This window comes from Cyprinodon tularosa, unplaced genomic scaffold, assembly GCF_016077235.1.
Source record: "Cyprinodon tularosa strain WSP-4 unplaced genomic scaffold, ASM1607723v1 ctg40, whole genome shotgun sequence".
Taxonomy (NCBI): domain Eukaryota; kingdom Metazoa; phylum Chordata; class Actinopteri; order Cyprinodontiformes; family Cyprinodontidae; genus Cyprinodon; species Cyprinodon tularosa.
The window spans coordinates 937,417-950,323 of NW_024039119.1; the positions used below are offsets into that span (position 1 = coordinate 937,417).

A 12,907-nucleotide genomic window follows, 5' to 3' on the forward strand; every position below is an offset into this window, starting at 1 on the left:
ATTTCATACTGGGTAGGACATTTTCACTGAATTAACAAATTCATGTTTAAGTAGCTATATCTTTACCAGCTCTGTATATCCAAACAAAATGTCCCTCCTGATCTTCTAAATATCTTCAAAGTATCTCAATCGCAGCCAGTTTGGACAGAGAACAGCATCACCATGCTTTGCCTCAGGTTCTAATGCTACATTCACACCGCAAGCAGCAGGAGCAGCAAAAACACGTGTGCTGCTTAATTTTTTATGCTTGTACAAGTTTACTTCTGACGCACAGCTGAAGCATCTTTGCTGCTCCAGTGGCGCAGTGGAAAAGTGGGTCTGATGCACGTTGTGCAGAGCTACTCTGTCCTTACTTTGCCTGTAACAATAGCAGCTATATTTGCTATTATCAGTGGGTAAAACATAGTATTAATGCTTTCAAGTGAAAAAGTCCTACTGAAAACTTCATCTGTGCAGTCAGTTCATCAAGTCTATGACCATGCCTTCAACTGTTATTTTGCTGTTGGAGCCGCTCAGACCCCCGTGCACCATCGGTGCACTGTTACTAGGAATCAGGTTCAACAGCTGCCTCTGGCCTTGTCGCCTCTTCGCGGTTTGCCGCTACTGTTTCCAGCGGCTGGAAGTAGATGTTAGAATTTTTCAAGCACGTAATCCAAACTGCAGGCACAAGGATAATAAAAGCAAACATGTTTTGCCAGCAGGTTTCGGCATTTCTGGTTAATTTAGGCTTAAAAAAACTGTTTCAGAAGAGTGATCATAGCAATCTGCATCAGCAGTGCTGTGTCCATCTCCCTGCCAACTTCTCTGATTGGTTGATGTGGCGTGTCGAGCAGCAAAAGATACATTTTTCCAACTCCAGCAGCTGCTGCTTCTAAAGCGCATCGCATCAGATGCTCAGAAGAAAAAATGGTGTTTGCAATCTTTTCCAAAGTACCTTCTTCTTTCATTCTTGCAGTGTCCCATCGACCACCTCTGGCAAACTGTGAACAGAGCTTCTTATTTCCTGTTTCTAGAAATGACTGCCCCTTTGCCATTCCTGATTAAAGAGTGAATGAGTTAAAGCTGCCTCATTCCCATCCTCAATGTTGATCTCTGCAGGTCCTCCTGACTTTTGCAACCATGTGACCTGTCCTTTTGTTTAGTCCGCACATGATGTCTTGAAAGGCTTCTGCAGCTTTTGCAGGCCAGCAGTGTTTATATTTTAATTAGTAATATGAAAACCTTTCATTACGATTTTAATCATGCAAATTAATTGTTTTTATTTTGGGAGATATCAAAGTAAATGTGGTGGCGGGGAAATGGTGTTACCTTTTAAAGATTTCTTTTTGCCTTAAGAAATTAAAAGAATACCATGTATCATCTTCCAATCACTTTTTGAGAAACTTAAAAATGAAAATAAAAAATCACCAGTTTTAGTCTAAATTCAGCTCTCACAAAAGAACAGACTGTATGGGGTGTAATTAAGCTGTAGATTTGTCAAATATATTGAAAATGAGAGACGGAATATAAAAAAAAGTTGGGAAGAAACAGCTGTGGTTTCAAAATTGAAGGTGTCATACTGTATATTTTTGATAATGTAGTTCAGGATGTAGTAACAGCTAAATAATTTAATGTTCTTTTTAGCAGTCGTTCCTTCTATTCATGAAAAACAAATCAAAACAAATAGTAAAATAACTAGATTCTTTCCATTTGGTTGACTGAAGATATTTATGGGTTGACCGAATGACCAATTTAATCGCAAGGCACAATTTTTACTCTACAATATTTTTTTCTGCCAAGCGAAACATAACACTCTATATTTGCATGTGCTGTTACTTTATACACATTCACATAGTTTTACAGAATACCCTTTGTAATTTATTTACCATAGTAAAAAATGACTGGACACATGTAGGATGTTAACAGTGAATAATCACATCATATGCTAATAACAAAAGACCAAAAATCTAGTTAATTATAATAAAATATCATCTACTCCAATTGTCTGTCTTGATAGCATTTAGATCGTGCCTTTTGCTCCTAAATAGAACCGCAGCACCAGACATGATGAACAGACATAAACGGACATGAGGCTACCAATGCAACTACTACTGTAAATAATCATGGTTAATAGCACTGATAACACCAGTAATACTATTAGCAAGGACATGTACTGACGAGTCTATCAACTACATCACAATGATTACAAAGCGAACAGAATAATTTCCCAGTGCAACTCCAATTTTATCCCTTTTTGAATTAAACATCCTATTGAGCCCTCTTACTCTTAATCTGGAACTATTATTTTTTTTCTCGCAACTCCTTTAGACGTTGCCTACTCACTTGCCTCCTTTTCTTCGGCTCATTGACCCAATTGACACATCAGCAGTGACAATCCTGGTCAAAAGATGCTGTTATGGTAAACATACACAAAAAGGCTGTCTTTACTAACAAACTGAGCAAAAACAAAGCTTAATAGACCAAAATAAATACTAAACCAGCAGGACGCTGTGACTTGTCATGAAGCCATTCTATCCAACTGGAGTGAGCTAGCATTTAATGCCAAATAACGTGACTGTACCTTTAAACCTTCATTGATCACATTTGCAAAATAAAGAGGTGGTAACTTTGAATTCTTTCATATAAAATAAATTAAAAACTTATCTTTAGCTGCATGCATGCTAAAAAATATTGATTGTTAGTGGAAATTATATAATTACTAAAAGATTGATGAATACATTTTTTAGGATACATAGGTAAAGAATGCTTTTGAACTAAGGTTCATACTAATGAATAAAACACTAATAGCTTCCTGAGCTGGTAAGCTTAAACAAACAGGTATGGATTCCCACTGGTTAAAGTATTTCTATATATAAACTGATTCCACTTTGTAGACTTATTAGAAAGGCGCTAAGAGCCGTAATGGCAGTCCATTGACTGAGGTAACAGTAATCAGTGACAGCAGATCCCATTTGTGGTGAATATACTATTATGTTTTATTAATCAGGCAGAGATACAGGGGGGAAATACAGTGGTGAATAAGGAAACAGTTTGAAGATATAGAGTGCGGGGAGAGTGTTGTACCTGTCATAGTCCCCATTGCAGAGTGCTCTCACTGGGATGGTAAAGGGCTGCCATACTGGATTTAATGTGTTCTTCACCACCTCTGTTTTGTGGCAGATAGTAAACCTAGAGGCAGAAGAAAATGGACATAAAAAGGATATCCTCAAGAAGAGTGCTAAGATGAAATTGTATTCTTTGTTGCCTTCAACACCCGGAGGGAATGAAAGAGAAATATACTAAATATTCAAAGAAGGGGGAGGAGTATGTGACTGAAAAGAAAAAGAAAAATAAAATCCAGAAGAAACAGCAGAGATATAAGTCAGTCATTATCTCACAGTGCCAGGAGAAATGCTTTAAATAGGGTTTTGTTTTCCTCTGGTCCCACATTTTAGACCGCAGAGACCAATTTAAACAAGCATGACAATGACCTGCACATGGATTTTTGAGATATGTGGAGTGTTTTGCAGAGTAGATACCAACCAAAGGTTCTTTTGAAAGGCAGAAATGTGTTTCACACTCTTGTCTTACCCAAAGCCCTGGATTAGGCTGTTTGTGCTAAACTGAGTGTGTCAAGTTTTTAACGCCTAATCACTTTTTCACCCATACTACCCTTTAATTTGCACCCTTGTCTTGCACCAATTGAAAATACTTGGAGCAGGACTAAGGGATCTATTCCAGCATGGTTAAATTTGTTAGAAAAGACTCTCAGGAAAGCCTGTAGATATCTTTAGCAAGTTACAGCTGACGTTTGCTCCAAATACGAATCGCTACAGTCACCTGGGGAGTACTTTGAGGGAAGTGCTCCTCTTGTGAGGAGATTGGAAAGTGTTATACACCTTTTAGCAAATAGCCTCTGTAAATGACCGCTTTTTTGCCCTCATTAAAATGCAGATGCTGAGTTTTGTTATTCCCTCATTCTACATGTTTACATTAATTGCCTCTTTTTTCTCTTCATTTCTGCAGTCTTAGACTCATTTATAAGTAATATCATGGGAATTTACTTTACCCAGCTCTTTTTACAGCCTCCGATGATGTACATGCCTCAGTAACCACAGCAGTTTTCCTTTAAGATTGAGCGAGGATGCAACCCACAGCTCATCTCATTAAATTGTTTCTGCCTCACATACTTTTTTTTTTTCAACCCCACAAACTTAAAATCTTGGAGATAGATCGATTCAAAATAGGCCAACTTTGTGAGCTGCAAGGAAAATGATACATGTTTGCAAGATGCCTTGGAAAAGAAAACAGGAAGTCAATACTTAAAAAAGGAAAAAATTACACATGCAAGTTTTTTGAGATTTTGTATGTCACAACTTGTTTGAACATTTAGCAACCGATGCGAAAGATGGCAATCAGCAGAGCTCTCTCTGCCAAGCTAACCAATCTACTTGCTCAGTGGATAGCCAGATGCTGCCATCCCATCAGTGTGGTTGAAGATGATAGGCTTGAGCTCACTCTCCAGGCGGCCACATTTGACCCATCTAACCCAACTACCTGTAAGTCCAACTATCCTGAGGATAATACATGTCCAGCAAGCCTCGAAAGATGAGAACCACTGGACATCTATCAAAAACGATAACTACCTTTGCGTTAATTTACACTTCAGCTATGCTAGCTTGGAACTTCACTCCTTCACTTTAGGTAGGCTATGTTATGTAGGGTGACCAGACGTCCCCGATTTCCGGGGACTGTCCCCGTTTTGGACCACCTGTCCCCGGCTAAAGCTGTCCCCGGAAATGTCCCCGATTTTACCGAGGCGAAAAATGTTGCGTGTAGACTGTTATTACAGTAGAGCTGTTGCGCGCAAAAATAGGTATTACGGTAGCTGGTTGCGCTGCTGATAACATAAAGATAAGGAACAGAGCGCACCACAATAAGGGCGGTAATGATCCTTTTGGATGTCAGCTGCCATTAAAAGACAAAGAGGAAGAAGAGCGCATCACTTTTAAAACAGAAGAAGAAGAAGAAGAGGAAGTTCGTTTTTTACAACCTGTGGCAACTGATGGGGAGCTACGCTGAGTGATGGTGAGTGTGTTAATCAATTAATTTTATTCTGATCGGCCTGATCTTGTGATAAATGTTTGGTTTGTGTCCAGGTTAAAACAGTAATAAAAAGTAAGACCAGACCACGAGTTGAGCATGAGTAAAAGACGCTGGGTTAAAATGTAGCAAAATGATTGAAAACTCCTTGTAAGGCGCTAATCTGGTACGCTGGTTCTCCAGGGATCAATAAGGGTTTGTATAAAGATGATTTAGAATGGATAGGTGACCTTTAGTTTATATTTCAGATAGTTATTATAAGTAGAGTTATTTCAATTTGTTTTGATGATTTATGGTTGTGATTTATGAGTATAGACTTCCAGTTTTTGGTGTGCTTTTTTACTGCTCAGTTTGGATATATATGAAAGTTCCTTGTGAAAAAATAGGAGTCAGTAACAGGAGAACTGAATAAGACAAGATCTACATGATTTGAGAATGATGGAGGAAGAGATAACCACCTGTTTAATGTCCATTTATTATGTGGTTTTTGCTTGTAGCTCCTAATATTGTGGTAATTAGAATTTTTAGTATTTAGATGAGACATTAATAATAATAAGTTTTCATGTTGCACATCCTAATTTTTTTGGAGGTGATTTTGATTATATAATGTCTCTGTTTTAGAATAATGTAAGATTGATGCTGGATGAGTGAGGAAGAAGATAGAAAGACAGAAAGGAGATTGAATGAGAGAGGAGGAAACTAGGAACTCTGATAGAAAAAACGGTTGACAAGAAGGGAGAAAATTTTACTTTGAGGAGTAAAGCAGAGAGCAGGAAACATAAGAGGAAGCCTTAATGCACAATACAGAAGCTGTGAAAAGAAGGATTAGGGCTGTGTGTTTCCTGGACGGGGCCGCCTTTTACAGCTGCTTTTTGTATCTCTGCTTCTGTCTCCTTGAACCCCAGTGGGCCTCAGCAGATGGCCGCTCACACTGAGCCTGGTTCTGCTGGAGGTTTCTTCCTGTTCAAAGGGAGTTTTTCCTCTCCACTGTCGCTACAAGCATGCTTAGTGTGAGGGATTGCTGAAGAGTCAATGAGTCGATGCAATCAACTGGTTTTCCTTAGATAGAAAACTTTGTATCGATTTGACTGTATGATCTGGTTGAACTGTAAAGGGCCTTGAGATGACATGTGTTGTGAATTTGGCGCTATATAAATAAACTAAATTGAATTGATCTGGCTAGGTGACAGTAAGAAACATATATGAACCTTTACCTGCAGGCTTGACTACTACTTGTTTTTTTTATGTTAATGAAGAAAAAAAATATTTCTTATAGGTATGTACAGTAGATGTAAACAGAATAAGTATTTGTTGCACTTTTTTGAAGAGGTGGGGAAACTCTGTCTCAACAGACAGCCACAGGCATAGAATAAATGTTTGTATTTACTTTTCTAAATTTCTTTTCCTCATGTCACTCTCCCCTTAGGAGGCGGCAGAGCTCATTGGGCCCCCAAAATTGGAAAGCCCTGCTAATGACCCTTGACCCCTCCGCTCCCACCCCCACCACTTTGCCCCAACCCAGAGACACAGTTCTAGTTTTCTACTAATAACACTATTCATGTTATTAATCTTAGGATATACTAAACGTTTGGAAAGGCACATTCCTGGCTTTTACACTTGATTTTTGTTGTTTAAATATTAATAAATATGTAAAAATATATGAAACCATTACTGTCCCCGTTTCCTAATTTCATCTCGATAAGATGTATTGATTTTTATCCACGAGCAAGAAATGTCCCCAGATTTGATTTCAGAAATCTGGTCACCTTAATGTTATGTAACTTTAAATTTAGACACCACGAATGATTACCATGAATGATTACCACGAATGATTACCACAACATTATATTTGCTTCTTGATGATTGCTTGGGTGAATGTAGGTAAAGGTTAAAAACCTCGGGATCTTCACATAACTATAGACATTCTAAACACAGATTTTAGTATTATGCTCAAATGCTGTTGCCCCAAAGTCAGATTTTTTTGAGAAACTATATTGTTAAAGTGGGACAATCTACCTTTTCGCAGCAAAAACACAGTAACACATGACAAATAACTGTCAAAATCATAAATAAGAAGACAAAATTAATCATTTTAAATTCTGGAGGTAGCACAAACATATCATGAATGCCTTTGGTAGAATTCAAATGAGCCATTTTAAACCAGATTAATTCCAGGATTACAGTAAAATTAATCTAGATTTAAAAAATGAATCTATGCCCACCACTAATCATTATATATTTCTTCCATCTCCAAATGATAGATCAAGCAGTGCTTTATGAAATACACAAAATAATGCTTAAAAAAATATATATGATCTTTTGTTTTTATGTTGCAACATAAAGTTGACGGGGGCTGAATACTTATATGCATACTATTCACATTATCTTAACCTGCTTAAGTTTTCTTCCACTTGATAAAAATGTATGAATTATATTTGAATTAAATATTTACTGCTCAAAAAAATTTAAGGAACACCTTGAAAACACATCAGATCTCAATGGGGAAACAAATCATGCTGTTTATTTATACTGATGCAGACTGGGTGATGTGTTAGGAACAAAAGCATGCCAAATCATTTGATGGAAATGAAAATGATCAACCTACAGAGGGCTGAATTCAAAGACAACCCAAAAATTACAGTGAAAAAATGATGCGGCAGGCTAGTCCATTTTGCTGAAATTTCGTTGCAGCAACTCAAAATAGTATTTAGTAATTTCTATGGCCCCCACATGCGTGTATGCTGCCTGACAACGTCGGGGCATGCTCCTAATGAGAGGACGGATGCATCCTGGGGTATCTCCTCCCAGATCTGGATCATGGCATCACTGAGCTCCTGAACCGTCTGAGGTGCAACCTGGTGGTGTCGGATGGATGGAAACATAATGTCCCAGAGGTGTTTTATTGAATTTAGGTCAGACGAGTGTGGGCACCAATCAATGGTATCAATTCCTTCATCCTGCAGGAACTGCCTGCATACTCTCACCACATGAGGCTGGGCATTGTCGTGCACCAGGAGGAACCCAGGACCCACTGCACCAGCATAGGGTCTGACAATGGGTGCAGGGGTTTCATCCCGATACCTAATGGCAGTCAAGATGCTGTTGTCTAGCCTGTATAGGTCTGTTCGTCCCTCCATGGATATGCCTCCCCAGACCATAGCTGACCCACCACCAAACCGGTCATGCTGAACGATGTTACAGGCAGCATAACATACTCCACGGCTTCTCCAGACCCTTTCATGTCTGTCACATGTGCTTAGGGTGAACCTGCTCTCATCTGTGAAAAGCACAGGGCGCCAATGGCAGACTTGCCAAATGCGGTGTTCTGTGACAAATGCCAATCGAGCTCAACAGCTCCGGGCAGTGAGCACAGGGCCCACTAGAGGACGTCGGGCCCTCAGGCCACCCTCGTGCAGTCTGTTTCTTATTGTTTGGTCAGAGACATTCACACCAGTGGCCTGCTGGAGGTCATTTTGTATGGCTCAGGCAGTGCTCCTCCTGTTCCTCCTTGCACAAAGGAGCCGATACCGGTCCTGCTGATGGGTTGTAGACCTTCTATGGCCCTGTCCATCTCTCCTGGAGTAACTGCCTGTGTCTTGGAATCTCCTCTATGCCCTTGAGATTGCGCTGGGAGACACAGCAAACCTTCTGGCAATGTCACGTATTGATGTGCCATCCTGAAGGAGTTGAACTGCCTGTGGAACCTCTGTAGGGTCCAGGTTGCGCTTCATGCTAACAGTAGTGACAGTGACCCTAGCCAAATGCAAAACTGGTGAAAAAGAGTCAGAAAAGATGAGGAGGGGAAAAAATGTCAGTGGCCCCTGCCTGTAAAACCATTCCTGTTTTGATGGTCGTCTCGTTGTTGCCCCTCTAGTGCACCTGTTGTTAATTTCATTAACACCAAAGCAGCTGGAACTGAACAACCCCCTCTGCTACCTACCTGACCAAATCAACATCCCAGAAGTTTAATTAACTTGATGCTATAGTCTGATTACAAAGTGTTCCTTTAATTTTTTTTTTCAGTAGTGAATATCTGTATTTATGTGACAAAATGTAAATGTAACGTCCTTCAAGAGATATGGATATTCTTTTTTTTTTACATGAGTCTTAGGAGCTTCTGTCCATCTGTGAAGCTATGGTGGTTGGATGTATTTGATGTGCTGGAATCCAAGTTTGATTAAAGTTCAAGAAAAAGACTCTACCATAAGACTTCTGTGGTGGTAGCCTATTTACTAAACATGATATCACGATGTCTACTCAGATGTTTGCAAGAAAGGGCCAAGACAATCTGATGCCAAACATTCGAACAAAATAAAGAAACAACTGAACTTACGTTCCATCCTCATTGCTTCTGTAGAAAACCATGAAAGGATCAGACTTGCCAAAAAAGTCCTTTTTGTCCAGCTTGTTGGCACAGAACTGCATTGTGGCACTGTCCTGCAGAGAGGCATTGACATTAATGATGGCAAATCTCTTTAAGCTGCTTCATACCAATCTGTTGCAACTTTTTAAATATCAGAAGAACATAAAGAGTTACTATATTGTCTGTTAGAAAGTGCTTGACAATCATACATTACCAAAAAAAAAATGTCCATCTCATTTTTTATGGAATTTGCATAAAGGAAAGTGTTATTTTAGGTATAGTAAAATTGCTAGATGGGAAATGCACTTCAAGAGCTTCAGATCGACATCTATTTTCTAAATAAGCAGCTGATATTTGACCACTGCATATTATTTTCAATGAAAGAGAATATCAACTATATAAAATTGTCTATAACTATATTTTGTGTTCAACTGAGTAGCAGAGGGCTATATATGACCTCATGGCCAAAACAGTCACACCAGGTATAAGAACTTGATTTGTTGTCTTAGATTGTTGGAATATATTTTTCTACATACAAAGCTCATAATAATAGGAACATGTTGATAGAAAATATCCAGGAAGGGAGTCCAGTTAGCTTAAAACCTGCAGCACCCCAAAGATGCTCGCTCTTAGACTTTGACCTGCGTGGGCTTTACATCAGTGTTGATTGTGTTCCATTTTCTATAGCCTGCATCAAAATCTATTTCTATTCTTACATGATTCTTATGTTGTTTTAATGTTGATCCACTGCAGGAATTTAAAGACTGGGGCAGAAAAAAGTGAATTAAGTGTGCAAAATATATTACCATAGGCTTTTGATCCTTTATTTATAACTTGCTGAACATTCATAACTTTTCAATATTGTCTTTTTGATATTCCAATTTTATAGCTTTCGATGGTCCTTTGCATATAACTCATCCCCTAGAGAGCATTAGGCTGCACATGTTTGACCTGCATTCTGGGGCCGAACGGACCCGAGTGGCAGTCCACTGTGTGTTAGTGGAACGTAGAGCCTTCCAAGGGGTTAGGAGCACTACTCTAAACACCATGTTATCGCCCCCTAAATTTGGAGTTCATTTATGAATATCAGGTGGATATATTCATTATTTTATGCTTTATTACATGAATGAGAATGTATAAATAGTCAAACTGTCCAGAAGATCTTCTTAAATATGTTCAGTCATTGATTTTAAGAGTTAAGCAAAAAAAAAAAGAAGAAAAACAGACAACAAAAACAGAACATCTTCAAATTTCACAAAATGTTTTACTTTTTATAAGAAGTTTTTCTGTCAGAGTTAGTCTGCATATTGTAAATGTCACTAGCTTTGGAGCCTAACACTGAAGACTACAGGCTCTCAGCCAGAAAACCACTCTACCATTATCTACAAACACGACCTAATGATCCAGCATTTATTTCAGTGGGTGCGTGTGTGTGTTCATGTTAGTGTAAACCTGAATGTTATACAAGCATTTTACATTTTTAATCGGGCAACTGCATTCATGGGGTAAAGGTCTTGCCAACATTAGTCCGATCCTATCATGAGCAACAGTTGTCATGCTAACACTTTCTGATACCTGTCACAACCTGTAGGAGCGCTTTGGATGCTTGCAGTAGATTTTAGAGAAGCAAACAAAAAGCAGAAGCATGTTTTTTTTCTGATTTTTCTGAATAGTTGCAAAGAATACCTACAGTTAGATTCTTTTTTCAATAGCAGTTCATGTTTTATAATGAAGTCGAAGGAAGATCAGAGCTGGAAAAGGGTAACGTCAAGAAACTGTTTTCTACGGAGAATCTAAACGAATTATTCAGGCTTCACCAACAGGGTGACACCAGTATGCTAGGTACCATGCTAAACATGATACTTATGATAAGTGTTAATAAAGGCTGCTAAAGATGAGATTCTTAAATCATTTACACTGAAGAAATAAGGCAATTAATTTCCTAAGAAAATATTAAAAAAACTTAACTGTTTTCCTTTGATATTACTGAAGACAGTTGGTATTTATTTTTGAAATGATCTTGTAGAAAATAATTGATCATTATATGATAATGTTTTACATTTTTTTATGCAAAAAGTTATAATCTCACTTGAAAAGATGTAAAATAGATCAATTGTTTTTCTTTGACCAACATTATATCTCTGACCTACAGTTCAGCTGTTTTTAAAGGAATTACAGATATTTTATGATGCTGAGAAAAACAGTTCTGTAATTCTATTTGACAAAATATATATATATATATATATATATATATATATATATATATACATTGTTAAGAAACTTAGAGTTTTACTTGATCCTGAAAGGTGAAAATAGATTGGGGTTCTTTGTGGTTCTTAAAGAGTAATCTGAAGAGACTAAATGTGGAATCCAGAGGTTCTGTTTAGAAAATCCACAATTTAGATAAAAAAAAAAATACACCTTTCTTTATAGTAATCATGTTCTCCCTAAGCACTGAACTTGTTTGAAATTTTTTGTCATCCATTTTCTATATAGTGCCTTTTGTGAAGCTAAAGTTTAAATCACTTTTTTGTTGTTGAATTTAATTTGGTAGTTAGCCTACTCCTCAGTCTCAACCTGTTTATTTTCTGATGGCATCTGACTTACTAGCCAGTGATACTTACAGTATCACTGGCTTTCAAGCAGCAGCCACTAATATTTGAAGCACACTGGCTTTATTAAGGTTATATTGATACAAAAGTACTTTATTGATACTATAAAATGTTATATCACTATAGTTTTCAGTTTATAGCTCTAAATATTTTCAGCAAGCCCTTTAAGTTTTGATTTGTGTCATGGAGCAAATCAGAACAGCAATGTCCATCTGAGTGTGTGGCAGTTTGCATTTCCACACAGATCTGGAATATTATTTTAGAGCCTGTGTGCATTTTGCTAACATGTCGGCTGTGTTTCTTTATCTGACACTAGCAGACACTGAGCAGCACACACTCCTGAGCACATCACATCCACTCAGCTCCAGCAAAAAGAAGAGACCTATATCTGCATTCATGCCCTCACCCTGAGGACACGTGCACTCTACATGACTGGCTTTTGACACAGCCCGCCTACGCACACTTCACTCTAGCTTGCAGTCTAATCTATTTAAAAAGAAAACTCCTGTAATCCTTTGGGAGGGCCGTGGGCTGCCTTGTGATGGATGTAAAAGCACTTTAATAATTTTTCCCCTATATGTTTGAATGTATTGAAATGTGTGCTGTAACAATTATTGGGGAGCAATAAAAAAACCAACTTGCACTGCATAAAATAAACTGCTGATTCAAACGCCTGTCAGCTCATTTATAGAAGGACTGGCTTTGTAAACCTTAGAGAACATGACAAGATGAAGTTATTTTCCTCAGGTCATTGCAACCTGTAAGTAGGGCAGAAAATTGAGGGTCTGGAAGCATACAGGGGGTCATTTAAAAAAAACAACCTAGAGAGACATGCAAAGTTTGCTCACAG

At 38.1% G+C, this 12,907-nt stretch overlaps 1 protein-coding gene across 3 annotated transcripts in view; it reads right to left on the reverse strand.

Moving 5' to 3' along the window:
- The window catches only part of cpne5b (copine Vb), a 210,091-nt gene that overhangs the window by 52,254 nt on the left and 144,930 nt on the right, over positions 1 to 12,907 (reverse strand). For all 3 annotated transcript variants that reach the window (XM_038298082.1, XM_038298080.1, XM_038298081.1), the window contains 2 exons: positions 9,416 to 9,519; positions 3,064 to 3,168 (listed from right to left, as the gene is read on the reverse strand). In XM_038298082.1, the coding sequence (XP_038154010.1) occupies positions 3,064 to 3,168; positions 9,416 to 9,519 (209 nt within the window). The remainder of the gene's footprint in view (positions 1 to 3,063; positions 3,169 to 9,415; positions 9,520 to 12,907) is intronic.